We start from the raw sequence: 26,811 nt of genomic DNA, 5'->3' as shown, positions 1-26,811 counted from the left end.
CTGCCTGCTGGAACTACTACAGTAACTACTGCAACAAGTTACAACTATTACAGGCATGTGCGCATTCAATGGGCTAACCAAAATGTACTAGTGCGAAACTTATCTTCCTATGCATAGTGCTCCAATACAACGAAATAACACGTACTGGATCCAACTTTCCACCTACAGCGTCATGCATATCGTCTTGCCTTGTTTTGCCTTTTCTTTTCCCCCTACGTGCGTGCGTGTGCTAATCTGGAGCGAGTAAATCGTATCTAACCCTATACTGCTTAATAAACTACCCCAACGATAAATTAACAGAATTATTATGTTGAGATTTGTGAAACGGCTTTTAATTTCTGTGTGAGACCGAGAGCTTCACTCGAATAAAACCATTTTTATCCGTGAAGACTTTTCTGCTACTCAAATAACTAGTACTTTTTAAAACTTCCCCTGTGAAACAGTGAGACCTCAAGATTGATCTAGTAGGCCAGTAATTATCAACTAATATCCATTAGAAGATCAAACGGAAGATAAACGGGCAATATTTAAGAGGTTAAGATTGCTTACGACGGCTCAAGAAGGCTTTACAGCCGCATGAACTGTTCCAACTCAATACGGTTCATAGTACTAGATCGTACGGCTGACATAACTCCATTACCACGGCTGATACTTTACTACGGGTCAAGCTGGGCAAAACCTTGAATAGCTGATTTGAGTGCGGAACAATTAGCAAACGGCTGCGAAGTAAATCACTTCATCGACTTAAAAACAGAAACATCACAAAAATAAGCTAGAGATTTGTCAAACATTCGTTCTGTTCCCGACATTTCTGATCATGATTTCACATAATCACATACCACCAAAGGACCGAATGAAACAAAAAAAAAAAGGATAATCTAAACCTTCCATGGTCTAAAGCCTAAAACAGCCAATTAATCAGGCCAAATGTACCAGAACTAGTGTATAAATGCTGTACCGCAATCAGTGGGCATCCTAGCTCCTACTGTTAATAATACACAAATGTTACATGACCTTACAAGCAGGGGAGCGGATACTGGACACGATTTCCAGGTCGCAAGGCCAAGACGCATTCCATTGGCTGTACAGTATCCGAAAAATCCAGTTGGTTTTGCAAATCAGGTGGCAGGAGCTGAGCTGGGAATCTTGAATTGCTTCTTCACATAGTGCGAAGCCTCCGAATCATTTCTGTGGCAAAGGACCCTAAGCAGGGTTTTGGAATCGGTTCCAAACTTACTTTTAGCGCCCTGAGTAACTTCTCGTAGGTCATCGATGAGCACACGTGTCTGGTAAAAACATGCAGAAGCAAACCGTTACAGATGATGATTATGACTTGGCACGCACTAGTCTTTTTTGGGAAATAAGAGTTTCCTACGGCTAAATTTTACTCCCTTCATTTTTTAATATACTAGAAAAATTGTACGTGCATTGCCACGGGTGAAGGTTATTTTAATCATATTATTGTTAGATCTTTTTGTCTAAAAAGTATATGGGATTTTTATTTTGATAATATTGATATCTAATTTGGAACTCTTATTAGGCCTGGCAAGAATTTTGTAGCAATTAGGAGTCCGACTCTTGTTCCAAATTAACATGCGAGTTTTTTAAGGATTTCTTATACGACTCCTTATTATGTATTCCCAAAAGTGAACAAACTTAAAAACCGACTCAAATACAAATGATGTACCAAAGTATCAACGGAAACATCTTTAATTTTTATAATAGGAGACAGAGATAACGCCATTGACATTCTAAGATTAACCTTTTAAGATACGTTGACTATTCATTTTATTCAAAAACTTTATGTAGTTATCATTCATTTTGTTATGCCTTATTTATCGTACAAGGTTCTTTTAAGCGTGACTTATAAGACAAATGGACAAACGTATGTATAAAAAAAATCAACGATATTATATATTAAAAAACGGAGGTAGTGTGATTTTGGGACTGATTTCTGCTCTAGGGCAAAGGGCATGGAACAATGTGGCACGATTACATGCAGCTTGGGTTGTAACCAGATCTGGGCGGACCAGCTACCTGAAATCCTGAATTGGTTTGTTTGCTGTGCCAACGACTTAGGCTGTGTTGAACCCCTCCTCCCCGGCACGCAAAACGAAGCTCATATTATTGCATGATCAATTAAGTATTAACTTTTTTTTTGAAAAATAGATTAATATGATTTTTTAAAACAACTTTTATATAGAAAGTTTTTGCATAAATCACATTGTTTAACAGTTTAAAAAGCGTGCGCGCGGAAAACGAGAGAAGTGGGTTGGGAAAATGGGGGGGAAGAACACGTGATTAATTAAGTATTAACTTTTTTTTTGAAAAATAGATCAATATGACTTTTTAAAGCAACTTTCGTATAGAAATTTTTTGAAAAAAAACGCACCGTTTAGTAATTTGAAAAGCGTGCGTGCGGAAAACGAGAGAGGTGGGTTGAGAAGATGGAGTGCCAAACTCAGCCTGGGATAACTAGCTAATGGAACAGAGAAGTTCCATCTAAACGAACAAGTTATACAGGTGCCTATAATCCAAACAGTGAAGATTCTACTTTTTTTTACCAAAATAAGAAATGGGACATAATTAGGTTCGTTTGAGTTTGACATGAAGCTAATGTGTGTTCTGTGCCAACGACTTAGAGATAACTAGCTAATGGAACAGAGAAGTTCCATCTAAACGAACAAGTTATACAGGTGCCTATAATCCAAACAGTGAAGATTCTACTGTTTTTTTTTTACCAAAAATAGGAATGGGACATGATTAGGTTCGTTGTTGACATGAAGCTAATGTCTGTTCACTAACAACTGCTAGACACCTATGTAACCATTGGAGCTACGTCATTATGTTACCTCCACGATCTGGAGTTCCACACCCTAGGTTCTGTTCACCGGTTTACCCAGTGTCAAAATGAGAAATTAAATCCAAACTTACCTCTTGCTTGATCAGATCTATTACAGGGCGAACACGTGAGACCAAATTCTCGACAGTTCCACGAGGTAGGCCATCTCCACCAGATATAAAAAATTCCTATGCGAAGTGAAAATTTACATCAAGACTAACAGTTTTTTGTTTGGCCAGCAAAGAGAAGACAACATTAAATGTTCCAGAGGCATAATAAGCACAAAACAACCAACATCCAGGTAATACTATGTTCCTTATAACGCAAAAAACAGCCAGGTTGTACTTCAGATAATGATATACCTTCAGAATTTCAAGATCTTCTTCCAAAAGAGTGGCATCACTTGGAGAGAAGACACGCGTAGGACCTCCATCCAATATCACACGGAGTAGGCCATCCTGCCAAGCAAGGTAACTTTAAGATAACATATAGTTCACAAGCTGTCACAACAATCCTACAGAATTTATTATCCGGAAAGATTACCAGAGATGCTTGTAGAAGCCCTGTAACCACACGATCCCGTAGTTGCTCCACAATGACATTACAAAGCTGATTAAGCACCTAAATATTGAGGCGTGGAATCAAATATCTCCATAGTTCAAGCGAATCTTACAAACCAAATCACAATATATATATTTATCAAAAAAACACTAATAACCAGAGGTACAGGATTCAAGATTGATTATCGATTTTTGTGATATAGCAAATGGTTTGCACTTTGGCCACAGATAATTAACTTATCCATATCTTTTGAGGAAATAAACTATATTCATAACAGAATACAATATGTGTTCTGTGAAAAGTTGATCATCTAAGTAGCTAACCAGCATTAGTACATAGATAAATGGTAGGTTTCATGCTAGCTGTCAGATCATAGGGTTTTGTTTCTCCAATTTAATGTTCCTGAAAGGTTGCACAATTCATGAGCATACCGTATCAAGTACTTCCATAATAGCATCCAGTCGAGCTTGAGAAACATTGTTTTTGTACAAATTATCAATAAATGGCTGCTGTAGGTCCCAGAAGATAACCTTTAGCCCTAAGAAAGAAAAGGTTAACATGTTAATAGATATCTGTCAGCTTCCAAGAAAGCACTGGGGCATGTATATTTTCTTACCTGTAAACTCACATATCCGATCAATTGCAGCATTGATTTCTTTTCTGCTGCCATCAAATTGATTCTTCTGACTCGAGACAGCACTCTTTGATTTTTCACTCATTGATCGTCCTGACAAAGTTCAGATATTTTCAATATAACAGATTTAGTCTGATGTTATCTATAAGGGGTAGATCAAATAGATTGATTTGCAAACTTATCAGAATATTCAACAGATAAATTGGCAACTAAAATATTTTTTTTCTAAAGAAAATCATAACAGTATACATTTTTTTTCTTGAAAACGCATAACAGCATACTTACTGATGTTAATGCTCTCACTTTTCCTCCTAGCCCACCGCTCATTTATGCTGTCCTCCAGCTTGCTTAGCTGGCTGATACCATACTGTTTGACAAAAAAAAAAGTGCTTCTGGTTCAAAACTAATGAAAATGGACACAATTCAAAGGGAAGAGAAAAGTCAAAAGATGCCATGAGGACACTGATGTAGATCATGAAAAAAAAAACTAGCAATAGCTAAATTCAAAGGAAGCCAGGCTGGAAGGTGAAGATATTCACCTATAGGTTATAGCAGCATAATTATCAACTCACATTTGAAGCCTAGAAAATAATTTAAATGAGATACATACACTGATCCCCAAATGTCATAGTTTTAAATTAAATTTTTTATTAAGATTGGCATATAAAGAAGATATATCGTTTTATATCTCACAGAAATTGCTCGGGAACTTGACAAGTCATTCTAGTCAAAGCAACAAATCCATATAGCAGTGCTCTGTTGTAAAGACTCACATATAGGCTGTTAAGCCGTACACAAAGCTTTGGCATAGTAAGTTGTATTATTTCACTTGCTTTCCTCTCGTCAACTGTTCTAACTTCATGTATTTCCTTTTTTACGAAAGCCTTGATTCCAAGCTCCTTTTTATATCGAGTAAGAACAGGGACAGGTGGAATTAAATCTTCTCTATCAACTGCAAGCAAACAAAACCAACAATTACAGAAAAGTTATTCTGGCGTCCACATCCACAGTAATAACTTTTAAGTTATGATCTTGGAAGCGATGCACCATCTACAGCATTGATTATTTGCCATATACTCATGTAAAAGAGAATATTTTCCTTTGAAATCACTCAGACAAGGAAGAAAGGAACAAAAATATGATGACCGAAAGATATACAGAAAGTACTTCACAGAAAAAGGGTGCCATGCAAACCTATCGGTCCTGTAACAAGTTGTGTGTAAACTTGAAATGCCTTGTCAAAACCACGGCAGAGGCTATTTAGTTCTCCAGTTCTCATGGGGACCTTGAATGCAAAAAATTGATCTGCAGTCTGCAATAGTTTGCAAGGGGCAAATGATTGCTCTTTAGAGTCAGATGGAAATCAGTCCATAACATATTCAACTACCAAGCAAAAAAATAAATCTAAAGAAAACTAAGGGCATCTTTGGGTTGCAACCCAAACAAACACTAAAAAAATTTGGTAATGCCAAATTTTAGCACATTTTGGTAATGCCAAATTTTGGTAGCATTGGTGGATACATTTGGTTTGAAACCTTACCAAATAAAGGTATAAATTTAAGAGTGGTAAGCTTCCAGAATTATGGAATTTTGTTATGGTAGCAATTGTTGGGATATGTTTGTTTTGTTGCCTTACCAAAATTTGGTAAGGCTGAAGGTGGTAACAAACCAAACAGGCCCTAAGGCATGCAAATATCTTTGAAATGTTGTGGCATAAAAAAATCTCTACATGAAAACAAAAACAGACTTTATCCCGTAAGATAATATTAAGCAAAATTTATTCAAGGAGATAATGGAGTGAGGGACAAAAAGGAGCACCTCTTCTATGATTCTGTAGACTTCGACAATAGAAGCCCCATGGCGTTGTTGAGGGGATATAGGATCCCAAGTCTGTTGAGCAAAAAAAAGTTTGGCATAAAAAAGATGACAGAATGAATAAGATAATGTTGTATCCAAATAATGTATAAGAAGCAATGGCAGGCTTTGAGAGATGTAACATGATATTTATGTTTGAAATATATCATGAAAAATAGATCACTTTCGCAATATACCACGAAACATTCTGGTTCACTTCACTAACCGAAAAGCATGGGATTGAAAGGTAATAAAATGGATATAAATAACTTTAGGCCATTCGTATAGCATGTGGAATAGACCAGAAATTACTTTAGGTCGTTCATATCATGGTAAGAAAGAGGATGTTGGATATAGATAAATCAAACATACTGAGACAGTAAGAGCTTTGTAAAAAAGTAACTTGAGTCAAATAGTGTTACCTCTTGTTCAGCAGCTCTTTTAACCCAAGTTTCAATTCTCTCAAGCTGCCCATTTACCCAGCGTAATATCAACGTGCCAGATTTACTTTCAATCTGGGATAAAACAAGGACTAGGATGAACAACATATGAACTCTTAACACAAAATAAACTAACAGTTCATTGCTGAGCATCGTATGCTGGATGATAAAATGGCAAATACTGACATAAATTGATAAACACACCATGTCAAGGTGAACAATCAAGCAAATGGATTGGATACCATTTTGCACTGTTGTGAGTGCTGCTACTTGAAGAAGATACAGTTAAATAAGCAAACCTGATAAGGAGCTAGCTTTTGTCTGCATATGCTGTCCAAACCATCATCTCCCACAACAGAAGCCATCACAGACATTATGTACTGCTCCAAAGCATCGGCTGCCGGAAATACAGAAACCACATCCTCCGTAAGATGCTCCGCGTGCTCAAGAAACGGTTTCTGGCACAAATGTCATGCAAGCATTAAGAATCCTATGGTGGTGGATATACAGACATTTCAGATAAGAGTGTCTGACATAGCTTACCAATTTGCTTCCATAAAGTTTATGGAGAAGTGAAGCAGAAACAACTGCAGACTGTGGGTGCCACTTTGACAAAACCGATGAAAACACAGTTGTATCTTTCTTCAGAAGCTTCTTTGTCTCCTCAGCTAGAGATGCTAAAACATGTTCATGTGATGTGTCTGCTTTAGCCTCTACTGAGTGTGCCATCTGAATAAAAAAAGAAATAAATGTTTCTTTAGTCCATATTATAGATATAATTCAGAAGGGGAAGGAACTAGACAAGTCTATGACAACTCCAAATTGCAGAATCTTGACATGGATGATGCTGTCCACTTCAGGTGCACACAGTGAGTGTCCAATCCGGTAAACAAAACAAACAAAAATATTGGTTTGGACAGAGCATAGTTACAAGGTTTAGATCCCGGAATTTCTATCTCTTGATATGTAAAGGACAGCCATGTACTGAGATTTTGTTATATGAATGTGGCATAGTAATATTGCATTCAAGACATTTCATAATGACTTTTCAGGAAGGTAGTGGTAAAAAAGCGGAATTCAGTTTATTTAATGCTACTAAAAGATATAGACAAAAAGTAATTTGGAAAATATAAAAAACTGAAATTCAATCACATAAACCATAACATCCACCAATATTTAGGCTTGGACATCTCTCATCAAACTATGGTCATGTTATAATTTCTAATACATGAAATAGACATTTCAATAATCAAACACCCCAACTACAAAGAAAATTGCTAACGTTGACAATAATATGGTATGATGATTTCCTATGAGCGAACATGGTCAGATACGACATTACTGGAACTTCAAAATGGAAGTACATGTACAAAATAACGGATTGAGGCTGAAGGTTTCACATACATACAGGCATGATTATGTAAGCGATTTTACATCCATCTCAATTGCGAAAAGTGTAGGAGGCAAAGTGTATAGCTCTGCTATCAAAAGAAGCCGCTAAGAAAGTCACCTTTACGAAAGCACTTTTGACAGAAGAAGTGATGTAACGGTCAATCTGATCTCGATCAGGCGACTCCATTCCCTGATGTACAAAACAAATAAAGGGCGACATCAGAATTTTCCACATGTGCAGATGGTAGAAGTATTGCTTTCTACATTCCAGATGGCCTGTATTTACTATTTAGAACAGAATTTATTATATCCTTTTTTTTTTGTGAGAGCCACCCCTGAATTATTATATAGCGGAAATGACTTTTGCTCATGAAATATCTAGCTACACTAGTGCACGAGCCGGCAATAAACGATCTAATTTTAGATTAAAAATGGTGTAATAGATGAAAAATGAAGTGAAGTATAAATACCTTGTTATTTTCTTCACCAAGAATTCTCCTAATAAGCATTGCCACTGTTACAATATCAGCCATCATGCTAGGGCCCTGTAAATGAAAATAAATATTAATATGGGAAAATAATCCCTTGTTGCAAACAAAGTCCAGATATAATGGTTCAGTGTGATCTATGGACTTGGTTTCAGTAAACACCAAATGTTGAACGGCTGAAGTCTGAACAGAAACAGCAGCGTGAAAAGAGGAAATTGATTAGAAGGAAATTACAGCTCCAAGTCATACACATAAAAATGACCTAAGAAGAACAATTGAAGAAAATGATAAGCTTAACAGTGAAAGTCAAAACCATGAGGCACGGAAAGTATTGGTACAATATGAAATCGAGGATCTAAAAAAGACAATATGCATGAATGACTAAATAGTACTCAGCTGTAATGATTGACTGCCTTATGCATATATGAGTTGCACACTAACAAAAAAAAAAAGAAGCAAAAGCCAATACCAGGGGATATAATTGATCTACACTGAATGATAAATATTTTATTTATAAAGTACGAACCCAATGGAATAAAAAAGATGACTGTGAAAGAGTAAAGGAGATCCTTTCCACAACTCATGCATGTTATGAAGCACGTGAGCAAACCAGGAGTTGGCAAAACAAACCTCCGAGAAGTGTAGGTGATAATCATTCAATTTCTTGTCCACCCATTTCTGAACGGGAGATAGGAAAGATTGGAAAAATGTGAAGTCTTGAAAGCTATCCTCAGCATCAACAGAACTACGCAAACTTTTCAAGTGTAATCTTTCCTGTGGACCACGCTGTTCCTTCAAAGGTATCTTCCTCAAATGCTCAATCGCAACTTTCAAGAGTCCTTGCTCACCTGTAAAAACAAACTGTATTGCAGAACATCCATTAAATACCATACTATTGAGAAGGTTACTTAGTTTATAAGCTAAAAAGGTCAATTGCACACCATGGGATATGGTTTACAAGTATATATGGGCCATATTGTTAGTGAAGCAGTCTTTATGCAAGAGCACCTATGGTATCAAGAGACAAATGATCCACTGGCAACGAACACTAGTGATGGATCATCCTACTTCATGACATGCTTAACTGGAACTACACATCACCATTTCCACAAAATAGTAAAGGCTAACCAAGATTTTGCACCGATCTCCTTTTCAGATGACCATGTCTGACATTATGAACAGAAAAGGTTTGAAATCATTTCATAAAAAACTGTTTATGCTTGAGGAAGTCACTTGCTTTTGGCTTATTTGGGCTATTAAGAGAAGAACATTAGATATCAGAGTAGACCTCAATCAGTGGTTATGGAAACACATAGGGTTATTGCAGAATGTAGAGGTACTTAGGGCCTATCATAAATCCATAACGCAACCACAAAATATTCCAGTAAGGGTAACCTCAAGTAATAGTACTGCTTGGCTAGAGCTATACCTGTCTAAATAATACCCATGCATAACATGTATCATGAATCGTCTCTGTAATGCCTAGTATCCGCCAAGTTGATTTTAGGAGCTCCAGGATTTCTTCCACTTCCTGGTAGATTGAAGCAAAAATGTTAAGAGAAATACCTGCAACTGATAGTGTATCTAGACAGAGGAAAATTACAAAAGATGATTTTAAGTACTGGCCTCTGTAAGCTTTCCCTCATCCAAGATATCAAAAACACTGCCAAGCATTTTCTCATACAGTGCCACATTCAGATGGTAGCCATCAGCCCAATGACAAACCTCACCAGTAAGATCACCCCGTGCAGGTCTTTCAGAGAGAGAAGTAGCAACTTCTCTCAGTGATCTTAGGCATTCAGTGCGTTGAACCTCCGCAGCAGATGGTTGCAAGGACTAGCAAGTAAAACACCACGATGAGCCTCAGTATACTGGATAGTTTTACACAATTGTTCTAAAAGTCAACTATAAGAGTATTCACTGAGTAATCTCTAAATAATAAAACCTCAGATTCTTCAATCTTTCTGAAGAGGTTTCGTAGCTCATTGACCTTTCGACCTAACTCTCCAAATCCAACAACAGGATGGTTTATAAGGCCCTCCTCCAGCATGTTTAGCTAAGCAAAGATACAAATGAAACATATAATGTTAAGGCATGATAGGGTGGCCCCAAATACTGTAGAATTCAAGATCATTTAAGGCACAATAAGATGGCTAACCTGTCTCTTCTGCCAACGAAGATATGCTTTCATGTCTGAAAACTCGGCTCTTGAGATACAGCATAGTAGTTCCAATGGAATCAAGAGATTGTCCATCCGTTTTCCAACTTTGCCTACCATAGCATTGAGCAATCCTTGTCTAGTTCTAATATCCATGGATTCTGTTATCTATCCAAAAACAGCAGGGAACACGGAGGTCAATGTATGTAAGATTAGCATGCTGAAATGCTTTAAAAAACCTGGATGCACAGAAACATAATGAAGGGACTGATGGCCTTAAACTCAAAGAGTTGTAGTTTATGGACTTTCAAGCGACAAAAGAAGCTTATAAGCTGCTAACACTCAAACTTGCTAATCTAATTTAAGTTGTGTGAAGCATTAATGAACATCAGGGAACAGAAAGGTGAACTTCTTTTATTCGTTTATTATTCAGTCACCAGAAGCAGAAGGCTAATACAATATACCTCAAGTTGTGCTCGCATGGTTTCAAGCAAACCAACCAAACCTGGTTGCCGCTGAGTTTGGGATTGAGTACTCTCACTCTTACTACGTCCGAGTTTCCTCATTAATTTGTTTCTCTTCTCTTTCTTCTTTTCTTTCTGTGGAACTATAAGTCCCCTGTAGGTATGGAAATAAGGTAAATGATATGGTATACCTGGAAGACTGTCAATCTTCCAATTGGAAAAAAAAAATGAGCACAAAGAAATGCATAAGCCTACCCTGAAGCACCAGCAGCAGCAACAAGAATTTCATATGCTGTTTCACGGAGGTCATCATCTGTTATACCTGGAAAAACAGCACAGTTTCCGTTGTCAATAACTTTCTTGACCCAATGTATGTAGCCATACCAGCATGAAGACTTCTAAAGAAAATAAGTCATGAAAATTTCACTTCTATCTGTTATTGGATATCTGAATACCATAATGACATAACAGTCATCACTATTACCTGTTTCAAATAGTGGTAACCGCAATGATAAATCATTGGCATCACTTTGATGTCTTCTAGAAGCCCTTCGGCTATCGAATTCATCTTCTTCATCCTCAAAATCTTCAATGTCATCTATGGTTAACTCCTTCTCAGTTGGAGAATCAAATGATTGTGATTTTGATAAATTTGTGGTAGAGACTGGTGAGTGCACAGCAACTGGTGGTGGATCCACAATTGGTGCCGGTATCACAACAGGTGATGGTGCAATAGCAGGGACAGGGGGTGGTTCTCTCGCTGGAGCTGGTCCAGAGTACTCTGGTTTTGTAAGTAAAAAGAATTCCTCCACAGTTCCACTGTTATTCTGACAAAAGTATAATGTCAAGGCATTCAAAATCATAAGAAATGAAATTTAATGATTCTGAAATGATGTGCACAGCATATCAACTAAACATGAAACATTCTCTATTAAAATAGGAAAACACATATTAAAATGTCCATATATGAACATAATTGTATCCATGGAGTTTAGTGGAATGGTTAGGTCTTTTATCCTGGAGCTTTAAAATGGGCAACTCAAATAGCTCCTACATTGCAAAATGGCTGACAAACTTTTCAATGAAACAAAATAAATGCAGCAGCTACTATAGATCAGCTCACCACGTAAGGGTAGTCAAGGCTGTCATGAAAAAGCCGGATGGCATCTCCAAGGTCAAGTGCTTCACCTACACGGTCGAATAATTTTCAGAATATACATATGAAAAATACAGAGTGGCATACTTGGGTAAATCTAAAACCACCTCACCTTTCTTAGCACAATTGAGGACGTAATCAACACTAACTTGATCTATATCCACATCATCCAAAGAGATCGCACCAGGAGGCATTACAACTTTCTTGATCAGGTTACCAGAAAGCATGTAGTTGAGCAATACATGACGGTCACGGCGATAACGTTGCAGCAGCTCAACAACATTTTCTCTGGTTAAGTTGATATATAGAAAAAGCTTAGCTCACAATTGAACATGCATATACTGATCTATAATACCTATTCTGAAACGATCATTACTCGTCCATATCGTGTGCAGGGGAGACAGCAATCTGAGTTCAGAAACACTGTTGGAAGCACCCCAAGTCGCTTTCAGCCAGCATCGCTCTCCTGCAAAACAAAAGGGGTTAACTACATGAAAAAGTGCTGGGGTGCGTAAATCGGTTGGGGCTGAACAGTTTATGTTGAAAATAGCTAGTGAATCATGAATCTGATCCTACAATCGGTCCATTTTGCCTGTACAAATTCACAAACTCTCGTTATTAAAAAGGAAATGGAAATGACAGCCATGCAGTGGCCAACTGATGATTCATTCAAGAATGCACAAACTGAGATGATCCATGCCTCCTCTCAGACCGGCCAACTCAACCTCCCTACTAAATCACATCCGACATCCACCAGTGACAGAACTGAGATCGCATTGGCCCGCAGCTCCCAGATCATACATACCCGATCCATCCATCCAAACCGAATTCGCCAAACCACAGCGCCCCCGCATTTCAAACACCGCAAAAACCACACCACCGCAACCCAAAAACAAGTCGAGCCGAAACGAAGAGGAAGCGCATATCCAAGCAGCTCCGCCCACCACCACCACCACCACCATCCAAGGCCGGAGGGCGAGGGCGAGGGCGAGCGGCTCGGGGGCTGGGTGGATCTGGGCCCGAGGCGGAGGCGGAGGCGGGGGTGGGTGGCTCGTCGAGCTAGTTACCTGCGCGCGCGCGGAGAGGGAGATCTCCGCCGGCTACCGACGACGACGATGCCGCTGGTCACTCGCCGCGGCGCTTGGGGAGTCGGGCGAGGTGGTAGCTGGCGGTGGTGGGCGCGACTCGCTTTCCTGGTGGTGGTGGTAAGTGGAGGCGAGGAGAAGACGGCCGCGGCCGGGGATCCGTGCGCGCAGGCTGTGGACGCGCACGAGGTGGCGAGGCCACGAGGGCCTATTTTTCTTGGGCTACAAGGGTTTCTTTGGCCCATCTCACCTGCCCTGGGCCTTTGGGCCTAATTTTCTACGACCCCAGTCACCAAGCTTTCCTTGTCAGAATAAGTCCACTTTGACTCACTTAAAAGTGACCCGAATCTAATCCGTAACCCTCAACCGTAAAACCCTAGAATGACTACTTGAACTATTCAAACCAGTGCAATTTAACTCCCTCAGTGGTTTTGGATGGCGGTTTTGCTAACGTGGCGCTGATGTGGCGATGTTGACTTGGTCAGTGGTATTGACGTGGCACTTAGATGGCATTAGAATTAAAAACTCTGTGCGCCCCATCCGTCATTCACACAAAAAAAAATTTGTGGGACCATATGTTATCCCTATCTATCCTTCTTCCTCCTCCCTCTCTCCCTTCTCTATCTGTTTCTCTTCCTCTAGTTTGGCGCAGGATCTGGAGCGACAGCTGCACCGGCGCCGGCACCGGCGGCAGGACGAGGATCGGAGCGGCGGCGGCGGCACTCCTTGCTGTGTGGCAGCCTCTGCTTGCCCTTGACATCCTGGCTGACGGTGGCGTCGTCGTCGACGTCGTAGAGCATGTTGGGGTCGGACGACAACGCCGCGGCAACGACCGCTTGCTCCATGCGGCGGCGGTGACGGCGGCCACCTGGGTGAGCGGTCTCCAGACCAGCTTCTTGAATCTGTACTTCCTGGTCCCCGAGAGGAACACGACGAGGCCGGCAAGGATGCCCACGGCGCAGATGTCGTACCCCCACTGGCGGCCGACATTGTCCTGCACGTACACTAGCACAGTGATTGTGAGCAGCGCGACAAGGCTGACGAAGAAGTAGAACCAGTTGAAGAATCGCATCATTTTCTTGCTCTCGTCGTCGTCGGACTCATCGAACTGGTCGGAGCCGAAGCCGGAGATGCTTTACTTGAGCCCCCCCCCCCCCCCCCCCCCCCCCCCCGTGCCCAGCGCTGTCAGGTAGAGCACCCTGAGTTGTGTCCCGTTCGTCACCATGCAATTCGCGCTCGGCCCCTTGAGTCGCTGCACGCCGGCGGCCGAAGCCCCAACATGCCGTCGAGATCGTCAGTATCAATGTATCATCAGTTCATCACCCCCTGCAGCATGAGCCAAGATATATAATCAGTATCCATCCATCATCGAGCACACATTAGCTTGGTTGAACAGAGGAGTAAGAGGAAGACATGAACAGTAGCTTGGACAGCTTCAAAGATGGCGATGGTTAGGTAGCGGCCGAGGTACGTATTGGCACAGTAGCGTGCGGGAAATGGGCCCCGACTAGTGTGGCGCGTTGCTCTAGCACCGCTCCGGCCCTCGCCCCGCCGACGGCGCCGCCGCTGCCCCAGATCCCGCGCCGAAGTGGGGAAAGAGAAACAGAGAGGAGAGGAGGGAGGAGGAAGAAGGATAGATAGGGATGACATGTGGGTCCCACAATTTTTTTTTGAATGACGAATGGGGCCCACATAGTTTTTAATTATAATGCCACCTAAGCACCACACCAACACCACATACCAAGTCAACATCGCCACATCAGCAAAACCACTATCCAAAACCACTGAGGGAGTTAAATTGTACTGGTTTGAATAGTTCGGGGAGTCATCTTATCCGGTTTTACGGTTGAGGGTTACGGATTAGATTTGGGTCATTTTTAAGGGAGTCTAAGTGGACTTATTCCTTCCTTGTCCGGTGGAGGGAAAAAGTACACCGAAGGTCCCTCAACTTATCATCGAGTTTCAAAATCGTCCCCCAACCACAAAACCAGATATATGACATCCCTCAACTTAACAAAACCGTTTATTTTAGGTCCTTTGGTAGTTTTCACCCCGGTTTTGTCCGATGTGGCGGCTGAGTCAGCGTGGGACCCACATGTCAGGATGCCACCTCATCACTTCTCTTATTTCCCCTCTTCTCCCTTTCTCTCTCTCTCTTCTCAGGCCAGCGACGGGCGGTGCTGTGGGGAAGAGGCCACCGGGGGGGGGGGGGAGGGGAGAGGAGGAGGTCCGGCGGCCAGCGTCACGCCGATGGAGGAAACGCCGCCGTCCGCATCCTCGTTGCCACCGTCGTGGCACAGCGCCGCCGAACTCATCCTGGAAGCTATGCGCGAGCACGTAGAGGCCGTAGAAGTCGGTGGGCTGGCGATGGCAACGCACCAAGTAGCCGTACAGCGTCATTTGAGCGACGGTGAACCCCTCTGCCAAGTGGAAGTCCTACATCATCGTGATCGACCCCTCCGTGGGGCTCGTCCTCTACCTTGCGCCGCCGTCCACAGAACCTACTGACTTCGGCGAGCTGTAGTCCTAGACCGACGTCGACGGCAAGGTGCACACATTCCGCGTCACCACCATCCCGACATAGCACTACTTCATATGCAACATCGCCGCCCGCACCGCCTCCTACGTCCCTGACTTGGAGAGACGCGTCTTCAACAACTATCTGAGCATCATCGTCGCGCCAGGAGGTGGGGGAAAGTACCTGGCCATCGACTTCTAGTCCATCGTTGGCGGCGACGAGGCCACCCTCCTATGCTTCTCGTCCGAGACCAGCCTGTGGGAAAAGAAGCACGCCAACAACCCCCTGCCCCGCTAGATCTGGAGATTCTTTGACGTCGTTTCCCACGCCGGCAAGCTCTACTGGGTGGACACTGCGGCGGGCATCCTCTTCTGCAACCCGTTCGTTGACGAGCTGCACATGGAGTACGTCCCAATCCCCAGGGTTGACCTCCCGCTAGAACACAACGGAGACTGCCACGGCCGTGGCTACTGCGCCGAGAGAGCGCTCGCCTCCCGCCACTGCGTGTAGCTGAGCGACGGCAAGTTCAGGTGCGTGGACATGGGCTCTGCAAGCGATGGTGTTACTACCAAGGTCTCATGCACACGCTGATTGATCCAGGGACCAAGGTGTGGACTCTTGAGTACGCCGTGAGCTTCGCCGACATCTGGGCCAGCGAGAGCTACAAGGCGACTAGGATGTCGGAGAAGGCCCCAGTGCTCGTGCTCGTCCACCCCAAGAACCCCAACATGGTGTACTTCTTCGTAGAAGTCACCAGCCTGCGCACCACCGACTTCTACGGCCTCTATGTGCTCGCGCACAGCCTCCAGGACGAGTCTTGCGGTGCTGTACCACGGCGGTGGCAACGAGGATGCGGACGGCGGCGTTGCCTCCGCCGGTGCAACGTCGGCTGCCGGACCTCCTCCTCTCCCCTCCCCCCGCGGCCTCCTCCCCATAGTGCCGCCCGTCGCTGGCTGGAGAAAAGAGAGAGAGAGAGAAAGGGAGAAGAGGGGAAATAAGAGAGAGGTGGTGAGGTGGCATCCTGAGATATGGGTCCCACGCTGACTCAGCCGCCACGTCAGATAAAATTGGGGTAAAAACCACCGAAGGACCTAAAATCAACGGTTTTGTTAAGTTGAGGGATGTTATATATCTGGTTTTGTGGTTGGGGGACGATTTTGTAACTCGATGATAAGTTGAGGGACCTTCGGTGTACTTTTTCCTCCGGTGGAGTAATAAAGATGAAGTCCAGTTTGACTCCCCAATCATAGGTCGAGTCTAATTAGTATCCCTCGAAAGAACGGTTATGACGGCTTGTTCAAGTATTAAAACCAATACAAAATTGCTCTCTCGGTACTGTTGAACAACGTTTTTCGCTGATGTAGCACTTAGGTGACATGTTGACGTAGTCTTCGTCCTAAGTAATGCGGAATCACACTTCGCAAAGAAAATAAAAAAACTAAATGGGACCCACATGTCATTGATAATTTCACAAAAAAATCAGAAGAATCTGTGGGCCCCCCCCTCTCTCTCTCTCTCCCTTCTTCCTCCTACCTAGCGAACCTCATCGAACCCAACCACGCTAGTCTATCACTGACCTCCGCGTCGGAGCTCTATGGCTCTCAGTGAAGAGATAGAGGCAGACACGGAGAAAGGAAGGTAGCGGCCAGCGAACCCCATCGAGCTCCCTCTGTCGTTGACCTATGCCTTTTCCTGTAGCTCCACATTAGAGCAGCATTGACCGATGGATGACGCTTCGAGCAATGCAGTCCCCATCCTAGCGCTCCTCAGGCTCCCCGCCACTACTCCCACAGCCCATGGGCCAATAGACGAGGAGCAACACGATGTGGTCACCGTCCATGGGGAAGAGGAAAGCAACACGATGTGTTGTGGCATGGAGAAGCTTAGGGTCGCCCAGCACTACGGTCGGCGTGGTTGAGGTCGCGAGCACTGTTGTGAAGCTCCGTCACCGGTGCGCCACTGCCATTTTTTCTTCCCCTCCTACGGCTGAGTTCTCTCTCCCCGCCGCCCTAGGTGCCTTCTCCTCGTCACCTCCCCATCATCGCTCTCTCTCCACAGCTGCAAGTAACTCTGTATGTTTATATTTTTATAATAGTAGATGTACAGAAATAGAGTTATATGCCCAGTTGAACTTTGGTTCGCCCAGTAATGCAGTTTATTTTCTTCGTGCAACAAGCACACAACACATGTACATAACCATTTTGTGCGTGAAGGTGCTGGTTTTTTATCCAGAAATTATGTGCGTGAAGGTGTTGGTTTTTTTTTTCATTAATGCATGCAATGCTGTCTAGGACATGTTACATGTATGTACATTCCGATCGATCAAGTTGGTTGTACAGAGTGATTCACGAAGAATTGATTCATAAATTTTGGATCACCATATATCGAGCGCAAATTCCTACCGGAGACACATAATGATGATCGATACGGAGTATGAAACGGATGACACATATCACAGAAAACGGAACAGCACATCACATATAATTAATTAAGACACCAGCTAGGCCGATCTCCTGTTGGAAGTAGCCCAGAAATGATCACGACGGTAACTTTTGCCGCGCGCTAACACAACGTTGTTAACCCCTGTTCTTCTGAGTGACGATGAGTTAATTAACTAGAGATCTCCATCAGAGTATCCCATCGAACGGGGGCTCAGGTCGGGCATGGTGGCGCCGCGCAGCAGGTGATCCCGGAACGCCACCCCGATGACGGCGAGCGCGTCCTCCGCGCTGCCGATGTTGGCGCGCTCCCTCAGCACGCCGGTGAACGGCCCGCCCCACGCGCCGCCGCCGCTCCTCCTCCACCGCGTCAGCTCCTCCCACATGGCGTCCCAGTGCTCGATGTACGGCAGGTGCTCGTCGGCGACGCGGGCCCCCAGCCCGCCGAACAGGAGGGTGTCCATGACCGGCCGGAGCCGCTGCGCCTCGCCGATCGCCACCGTGAGCGTCGCCAGCGCCCGCTTCAGCGCCGCCTCGCCGTCGCCGCCGGCGGCGGCGGTGGCCGGGTCGTAGCCGGAGAGCACCGTGGCGGCGCGGTTCGTGAAGGGCATCGAGATGGGCAGGCCGCGCAGGTTGGCGACGCCGCCGACGAGGTCGGCGTAGGTGTTCCCGAACGGGAGGCGGGCCGCGGCGAGCCCGAGGGCGTCGAACAGGTGCCCGTTCCCCCGCAGCGCGTGCCAGTGGCCGCTCCGGTTGGCGAAGCCGGCGGCGTGGATGGTGTCGACCCTCATGGCCAGCGTCCCCGCGCCGCTCCCGTACTCCAGCAGGTCGACCATGATCAGCTTGCCCCTACTCGTCGCCGCCGACTCCACGGCGACTTGCCCGCCGCCGGCGAGCAGGATGAGCGGGATCAGAAGGACGAAGAAGAGCGCGGCCATGGCGGCGACGGCGAGGCGAGTGCGCGCGGCGCGGCGTCGTACGTGGTGCAACCGCCTCTGCATTGCAAGAGAGGCGATTTTTATCGACGGTAAGATCGAGGCGGACGGGTAGTAACTAGTAAGCAGGTGCCGCGCGCGATCGGCGTGAGCGAGCGAAAATTTCTGGTTTATCGGATCACCCGGTACGAATGATTTCGGTTTCTCGTGTTTTGAATTTGGCAGAAAATTGTTTGAACTTGACCAAATTTAATTTAAAAATTCAAATTATTTTGGACCAAAATTACCGATTTTCGGCCATATCGGTGACCCTGATAGAAATAGCGAAATCGAAAAATTGAACCCTGCCGGGAATCGCTTGACCGGCGAGGTGAAGAGTAGAGAGGTCCTCGTCAACGCTCCGGCGAGACGGTGGGGGGCAGGGCGGTGCCGGGAGAGAAAAAGGTTGCAAAGATTTGCAGGTGGTGACACACACATGATCTTTTGGTGTGTTTGCTGTGCCAGGGGCTAACTGAAATTCATACTGCTGTGCCTGTGCTGATCGTGTTTTTTTAACTTTGCGCAGCTGAAAGTGGGACAGACTTGCAGGCGGTCAAGGATGGAACATCTCCAGCAGCGGGATGCCGAACCAAGCTAACCGTGATCAACTCACCACCTACAGCAATGGCCGATACAGAATTACAGACATTCATTCAGGCTGTGTGTTAGATCAGGGGTGAAAAGTTTGGACGTGTCACATCAGATATACGGATACACATTTAAAGTATTAAACATAGACTAATGACAAAACAAATTACAGATTTCACATGTAAATTACAAGACGAATTTATTAAGCCTAATTAATTCGTCATTAGCAAATGTTTATTGTAGTAACACATTGTCAAATCATGACGTGATCGTGATTAGGCTTAAAAGATTCGTCTCGCAATTTACACGTAATATGTGTAATTAGTTATTTTTTTCGTTTATATTTAATACTCCATACATATGTCCAAACATTCGATCTAACAGGGTAAAAAATTTAACCAGAGGATCTAAACAGGCCCTCGGACATGTTCCCATTCCTCGGGAAACTGCTTTAATCACCCATTCCTCTCAGAAACTTTGGATGGGACACAAAGTAGTAAAGAGCTTTAACTGGCAGGAAAATCCCTTAAGCACCTATGTGCAGTTGGGAAATAGATCCCCTGACTTTATGCAGTCTACAGTTGTGTCACTGGCAGGGCCCACATGTAAATTGCACACTAGAACTAGCCACCACATGTTTGCATGTGGATTCAGATATATCCAGGTGAGAAAAACAATGTCACTAGGAGAAATTATAGCATGTATCAGAGTATTTCCAACAGCCTCTCCAAATCGAACTCTCCAAATACCCATATAGCCAACTCTCTATCCGATTTGGCTAGCCAAACTAGTTGTTCACTCCAACAACCTCTCCATCTACCCTCTCTACTTTGACTCTATGACATCGGGACCCATATGTCAGCCTCTCCCTTCTTCTTCCTCCTCTTTCTTCCCCTCTTCCCCACCAAACTCCTCTTTTATCCCTTTCTTGGTTCTTCCTCCTCTCCTCTGCTCTTGTGCGCCTGAGATTGGGAGGGGGTGGCCGGCGCATGGTGGTGGGGGGTTAGCGCAGGGCGGCGCGCTGGGGAGGAGGAGTCCAGGGCGCTGGTGGAAGGAGGCTGGGGCCGAGCGGCGTGGTGCGCGGCGGTTTGATGGCTGAGTGTGGCGGCGTGGTAGGGCATGGCGCGCGGCGGCGGGGCAGCGGTGTAGGATCGAGATGTCGACTAGAGGGGGGTGAATAGGCGATTTAAAAACTAAATGACACCTAAACAAAACTAACCTAAGTTGCTAGGCTCGGTGAGGGTTAAGTCTAACTAAGTAACTAAGTTATGTTTTGCAAATCTAGAGTGATAGTGGCTCAATTAATTATCTAGGAAAGTAAATCACACTCCTATGTCAATGTTTTGCAATCCTAGGGTGATATGATCTCAAGTATGTCTCTAGAAATATAAATTGCACAAATGTAAATGTGACAATCAAATGAGACAAGGAGACAAGAGATTTTTCACCGAGGTTCAGAAACTTGCCGGTTTCCTACTCCCTGTTGAGGTGAGCCCAACTCCACCGCTCAACCATGAAGCCACCGCACGCCCCCTTCGTCAAGGGGTGGGCAAGGTGGAAGCCGGCCCACGGAGAGGACTACCCAAGCCTCGATCACTCAGGGTAGTTCTTCCTTCACTCCGAAGGTGGTGAAATCCAAACCACTCACAAACTAGCACCAGGCCTCCTCCACAATCTTCTCGGAGAGGTCACCGGGCAACTCCTCCACAAGCCATCTAGGAGGCGGTAACCTCCAAGAGTAACAAGCGATGACGCGACTCGTAGATGATCAAGTGCCACACTAGCTCTACAATGGAAGCAATTGCACTTGACTCTTGGCTAGAACAACCCTCAAACACACTATATGGATGAACACAAAGCTCAAGTGGGTGTGTGAGAGATGAAAGGGGTGTATGCAATTGAAGTGGTGCCAAGAGAGTCCCCTTGCTGCTGGAGGGGGAGTATTTATACTTCTACCAACCAAAACTAGCCATTGGGGGCGAAATCCCCCAACTCTGTGTACTGCCGGTCTGACCGGAGGTGTGTGGCCGGTCAGACAGTGCTATTCTGCAACGGCTAGAAAACTAGCCGTTGTAGCCCTATTAGAGGGCCCCATTAGCCTGGCCGGTCAGACCGCAATTGAGTGGCCGGTCAGACTGGCCTCGGCTTGGTCAGACCACCCTCAGCTCGGTCGCCTGAAGGCAGCTTGTCGGCGTCGGGGAAGGGGGTGGAGGCAGGAGTGAGTGGCGCCAACGGTCGCGGCGAGCGGAGGATGGCGGCTGGCCGGCGAGCGGAGGCCGGCAGCTGCAGCGCCGCCTCGCTGCAATCCGCCGCCCTGCCGCCGCCGCTCGCATGGGAGAGGATGCACGCACGGATGGCGGCCTCGTCGTTGTCGTCGCCGTTGTCCACCATCGCAAGGGGTGGCCCTCTGCTCCTCGCCGGCCTTGCCTGCTCCTCCGCCGCCTCATCGCTGTGTCTCGTCCACGACACCTCCGCCTCCACCGGTGACGACTACTTCTCATCGGACGACGTCCACGACAGCGCCTTCCTACTCCAGTCCTCCTCCTCATCGGTGGCGCGCCAAGGAAGCCGAGGCAGAGAGAATGCTGAGAGAGAGAGGGGAGAGAAAAGTATGGTCGTGGGTCCCACAATCCCAAGGTTGGCGAACCAGTTTTGGCTGGCCAAGTTTGGCCAGCTAGGGAGCCCATTTAGCCAGTCAAATAGCTTGGAGAGTGGAATAGCTAGTTTGTTGGAGCTCGTTTTTTTTTCAAAATTACCAAATTTTAGCTTGGAGAGTGAGATAGCTATACTGTTGGAGATGCTCTCATGAGACGAGGAAGACAACGGTGTGGGGGCTCCTCATCGCGGCCGGATCAAGGGGGCGTGCGGTGGTGATGGAGGAGAGGGCCACACTAAGGGGAAAAGGAAAAGAGAACGAAGGTATTATTACTTGTGATTATCAATCAAAAATTGAATTGTCAATCTTAAACTTAGAGTTGATTTTGAGGTTTTTTTTTTATCGAAGTTTATTTTTCAACCTTTGATTTAAATCGTTAAGAACACATATATAGAAGTTTTATTCACAAGTTACATATCAGTTACATATTGTTGTTACATGCAAGTTTATATTACATTATAGTTATACTATATTTACATTTGATTCTTTTTTTTAAGAAAATCTGTCGATAAAATATCGCAAAATCTATTTCGAGAGGCATCTCGATTTAGGCTTAACGAGCGACGCGGACAATTACGTGAGAAGTACTAGTAGCGTTACAGACATGCATGCAAGTAGTTTTTGCTATTAGGTTGTGCATTTTTTTCTTCTTATGAAATTTTTTCTTAAATTACTTATCCGATCTATAATCCGATTATACCGTTGTGTTCGTAACAATTAAATCTTTACAACAAGATCTCACATGATTATATTTTGATGAAAAATCACAAATTACTTTTATAACATGTCTAAATTACTTTTAGATTCTACTAAGTTACTTCTTAAACATACAAAAGTAAATTCAGTAAAGGCTAAAAGTAATTTACAAATATTATAGAAGTAACTTAGAACAAAACGAATGTAACTTTGGCATGTCATTTGAAGTAAATCCGTTGTAGAGATAAAAACATGACTCTATCTAGAAATTAAATTAATCAGCACAAATTATGGAATTAACTAAAAATAATAATGAAAGTAATCACCTCAAAGCATTATGAATGTATAGGAAGTATTTTAATCAAATCTAAAAGTAACTTATATATATTATAATTATATATATGATACTTTGTTCAATGAAAAAATGTATTAATTAAAGTTACTTTCTTTTTTTATAAGTTAACTCTATAATATATGTAAATTACTTTTAAGCTTTACTGAATTTACTTTTGTATGTCTAAGAAGTAACTTAGTGAAATCTAAAAGTAATTAAGACATATCATAAAAGTAATTTGTGATTTTTCATCAAAATATAATCATGTGAGATCTTGTTGTAAAGATTTAATTATTACGAACACAACAGTGTAATTGGATCGTAAATTGGATGAGTAGTTTAAGAGAAAATTGTGTTTGAAGTATAGGTGAATAGTATCTCTTATAGATAGAGTGGTAGCTGGCTACCACTAGCTGTAGTCACGTCCATAAAATATGTAGTAAAATTTTAACCGGTGCTTGCCGGTAGGTGTTGGCCTGTTGGGTGCGTAACAAAAAGTGCGTGACTGATCAACGAACCAATCACATTCGTTCTTCTCCACCCAGTGCTACAACAACCTATAAAACCTTCTCCTCCTCCGCACGTACACATCCAGAATGGCGCTCTTTCTGCCACTACTAGTGGCGGCGTCGTTGTTCTCGCCAGCAGCAGCGCTGCTCGCTGGCGGCGAGCATGGCGTCGTCGTCGTCGAGCCGAGGCAAGTGGAGATCATGTTCGACCTCGCCACGCAGTCATGGTACCACGAGCTCTACAGGCCCCTCAAAGCCGCGCTCACCGACGACGGGGCCGGTCCGGATCTCATGGGCCACGCCGTCGTGGACCTGCTCGACGACGACCAGCCGCCGTCGAAGCAGATCACGGTCCGCCTGTTCGCCAGCGGCGGCGGCGACGAGGCGAAGCTCCTCGTCGCGGAGGACGACGCCTACGTGGCCGGCTTCGCCAACCGGACGGGCCACTGGCACACGTTCCGCGGCGGGCGCTGCCACCACCCGGTGATCATCCCCGCCGGCGGCGCGGCGCCGTGCACGGAGCTCCCGTTCGGGGGCACGTACCGCGAACTCATCGGCGGCGTGGCCAACCTGCGCGCCGTGCCGCTGGGGAGGGCGTCGGCGGCGAGCGCCATGCGGGTGCTGTCCCGCTACGACCCGGCGACCACCCCGGCCGCCGACGCCAAGATGGCCGTGGCCAAGTTCATGGTGATGGTCACCGAGCCCATGCGGCTGAAGGCCGTGTCGCGCGCCGTCGGCGGCCGGTGGGAGGAGGAGAGCTACCTGAGCTCCGACGAGGCCAAGTACGTGCCGTACTGGGGCGAGATATCGGCCATGCTGGTGGAGTGGAACAGCACCGGCCGGTGGGGTGAGCTCGGTCCCCGGAGCAAGATGGACAGGGCGCGGTGCCCGCGGCCCGCCGGATGCGAGGACGACGGCGGCGACGGCGACGACGGCGGCGGCAAGCTATTCATGATATAAGATTTCATGATTGTATATGCACGGTCTGGTCTGATCGGTTCATTGTCGGCACTTCCATAATCTGGAGTGATTAGGTTGATCTGCACCTGTGTCTCTGTGTGCTCAGATGCTAATTAATAAAGTCTCTGCTGTGTTTTGGTTGATCAAGTTTGCTTAATTACTATTGTTGCTCTAATTTTACAAGCTGTAATGGAAGAAGTTAATTAAACTTGGTCTTGCCAAAGATGTAGAATGAACAAATTAAATGGGAGGGAGAGGATGGATACAGTGGCCGTTAGATCTAGTATGCTCGGTCCAGATTAAGGCAGCAAGCAGAGATGGGATATTAACTATATACTCTCTTTGTCCCATAATATAAGAGATTTTAGAGGGATGTGACACTTTAGAGTACTACGAATCTAGATAAAGTGCCTGTCCAGATTTAAAGTATCACATTCCTTCATAATTCCTTATATTTTGGGATGGAGAGAGTATCGTTAAAGTATTAAACTCGTGAGAACAAGTTAACCTTAGGACATGCTTGACGTATAATATTCGAATAGGTCTTAAGTCAGGTTAGCTTCACCGAGGTATATATAACACCTCTTCCACAATGCAAGGAGGGTGTGTTAAGCTAAGCCGCGCCCATCTTTTACCATTTTATCTTTGAGAGCACCTATACATTTGTCGACAAATTTTCTACTAAAAATTTGACAGATGTAATTATAGTACAATCGTAGTGTAATTACACTGTAACTTGTATGTAATTACACTGTAAATTGCATGTAACTACAGTGTAACTTATATGTAAGTTTCATGTAATTTTGAATCGTTAGATCTATTACAAGATTTGTTCTGGTGAGGAAGAAAAAAATCACAGCACACACATATGTGAAAGGATTTGTTCCCACGACCTCTATTTTACTGAAATAACATGTTATCGAGAGTTCTTGAAAGTTATATACAAGTTACATTATAGTTACGGTGTAATTACATACAAGTTACAGTGTAATTACACTACGATTGTACTGTAATTACATCTGACAAATATTAGGGGGAGAAATTTGATGACAAATATCTAGCAAAATCGTTCACCTTTTAGTAAGATGAGATAATTAAATTAAGTTGCAGCACATAATAGTGATTTTTTTTATTTTTTATGAGTGATCCTTAGGGCTAATGGGATCATATAAAGGATCAGTATAAGGATCACTCTATAATATACATGTAGCCTTAATGGGGGGGGGGGGACTTAATACGTCCACCTATTTTCACATCACCACAAATTTGTGTCGGCTTTCCTTGTGAGTTGTGATAGTGGGACTGTGTGAAAAGTAAGCTATAAGGGGTGCTTTACTAACTACTTGGCTGAATGTTTGGCTAGAAAGGAATAGAAGGATTTTTCAAAACACCCCTTGCTTCGCAAGTGAAGTAGCTCATTTTGTAAAGCAAGACTTAGAGCACCCGCAATGGTAAAGTAAGGTGCTATCTATAAAACATGTACATCTCAGCAATAGACTAGATTAATATTAAACCATCTCAATAGTATGTCTACATGGATATCTATATCTCTCTCATGCATTGCCTCGTTTTTCTCTATAGACTATCTCTAAGTTAGTAGATAGTTTTACTCTCCCTCTTCATTTAATATCTTCTACGTAGGAAAATATGCTGACATGGATCTCTTGTAGAGAGCCTATAGATAACCATTGTGGGTGCTCTTAGCAAGATTTCCGAAAGACGGCCTTTAGATCCCCTTGAGGTTCTTTTGATTGCTTGAACTCCTATCCCTTCAATGGGATTGTAAATGCTTTTGGTTTTTTCATCCTTTCAATTAAATTCCAGCAGTTCTCCTACCGTCGTTCTGCTAAAAAAAAAAAAGTCAGTGGGACTATGCGAGTGGCTACACGAACCAGCAGAATCACACATACAGCTCGGGCCTCGAGAGAACATGAAGGGCTATAGCTAGCTTAGGTTTCCTCGCTTCCTCTGGCCAATTTCTGTTGAGATTATAGGCATATAATGATTTAATCTATTCCATAAATAAATCATGACATTACAGATGAAAACTACCATGAACGCATC

General features: G+C 44.3%; 3 protein-coding genes across 3 annotated transcripts; 1 reads left to right on the top strand and 2 right to left on the bottom strand.

The window, feature by feature from the left end:
• Window positions 1–720: 720 nt before the first annotated feature.
• On the bottom strand, window positions 721–13,223 carry LOC127766784 (protein unc-13 homolog). Its single transcript, XM_052291930.1, has 27 exons — window positions 13,057–13,223; window positions 12,366–12,455; window positions 12,102–12,277; window positions 11,957–12,021; window positions 11,318–11,660; window positions 11,089–11,155; window positions 10,834–10,987; window positions 10,370–10,537; window positions 10,157–10,267; window positions 9,834–10,047; window positions 9,641–9,738; window positions 8,842–9,072; window positions 8,194–8,268; window positions 7,842–7,913; window positions 6,875–7,060; window positions 6,631–6,789; window positions 6,314–6,406; window positions 5,856–5,927; window positions 5,232–5,349; window positions 4,811–4,989; window positions 4,323–4,404; window positions 4,020–4,130; window positions 3,835–3,941; window positions 3,386–3,463; window positions 3,205–3,300; window positions 2,935–3,030; window positions 721–1,286 (listed from the first exon to the last, which is right to left on the bottom strand). The coding sequence occupies exons 2-27, from the start codon at window positions 12,371–12,373 to the stop codon at window positions 1,119–1,121; spliced, it is 3,327 nt and encodes a 1,108-aa protein (XP_052147890.1). The 5' UTR covers window positions 12,374–12,455; window positions 13,057–13,223; the 3' UTR covers window positions 721–1,118.
• Window positions 13,224–18,049: 4,826 nt separating this feature from the next.
• On the bottom strand, window positions 18,050–19,042 carry LOC127768506 (60 kDa jasmonate-induced protein-like). The gene has a single exon (XM_052294099.1). The coding sequence runs from the start codon at window positions 19,029–19,031 to the stop codon at window positions 18,207–18,209; it is 825 nt and encodes a 274-aa protein (XP_052150059.1). The 5' UTR covers window positions 19,032–19,042; the 3' UTR covers window positions 18,050–18,206.
• Window positions 19,043–23,874: 4,832 nt separating this feature from the next.
• LOC127768656 (60 kDa jasmonate-induced protein-like) lies at window positions 23,875–24,890 on the top strand. The gene has a single exon (XM_052294276.1). It carries the CDS (start codon window positions 23,875–23,877, stop codon window positions 24,745–24,747), a length of 873 nt encoding a protein of 290 aa, XP_052150236.1. The 3' UTR covers window positions 24,748–24,890.
• The last annotated feature ends 1,921 nt before the right edge of the window (window positions 24,891–26,811 follow it).

This window comes from Oryza glaberrima, chromosome 3 (genome assembly GCF_000147395.1).
Source record: "Oryza glaberrima chromosome 3, OglaRS2, whole genome shotgun sequence".
In the NCBI taxonomy this organism is placed as follows: Eukaryota; Viridiplantae; Streptophyta; class Magnoliopsida; order Poales; family Poaceae; genus Oryza; species Oryza glaberrima.
This window is presented reverse-complemented; position numbering and strand designations above follow the sequence as displayed.

What these genes read in the sequence shown, in the direction of transcription:
- LOC127766784 (XM_052291930.1), bottom strand. An exon ending in CCATGCGAGCACAACTTGAG is followed by an intron (nt 10,538 to 10,833) that starts GTATATTGTATT and finishes GTTTTTGGATAG; the next exon opens with ATAACAGAATCCATGGATAT. An exon ending in AAAGAGCTGCTGAACAAGAG is followed by an intron (nt 5,928 to 6,313) that starts GTAACACTATTT and finishes TTTGCTCAACAG; the next exon opens with ACTTGGGATCCTATATCCCC.
- LOC127768506 (XM_052294099.1), bottom strand. Translation starts at nt 19,031, where the DNA reads ATGCAGAGGCGGTTGCACCACGTACGACGCCGCGCCGCGCGCACTCGC.
- LOC127768656 (XM_052294276.1), top strand. Translation starts at nt 23,875, where the DNA reads ATGGCGCTCTTTCTGCCACTACTAGTGGCGGCGTCGTTGTTCTCGCCA.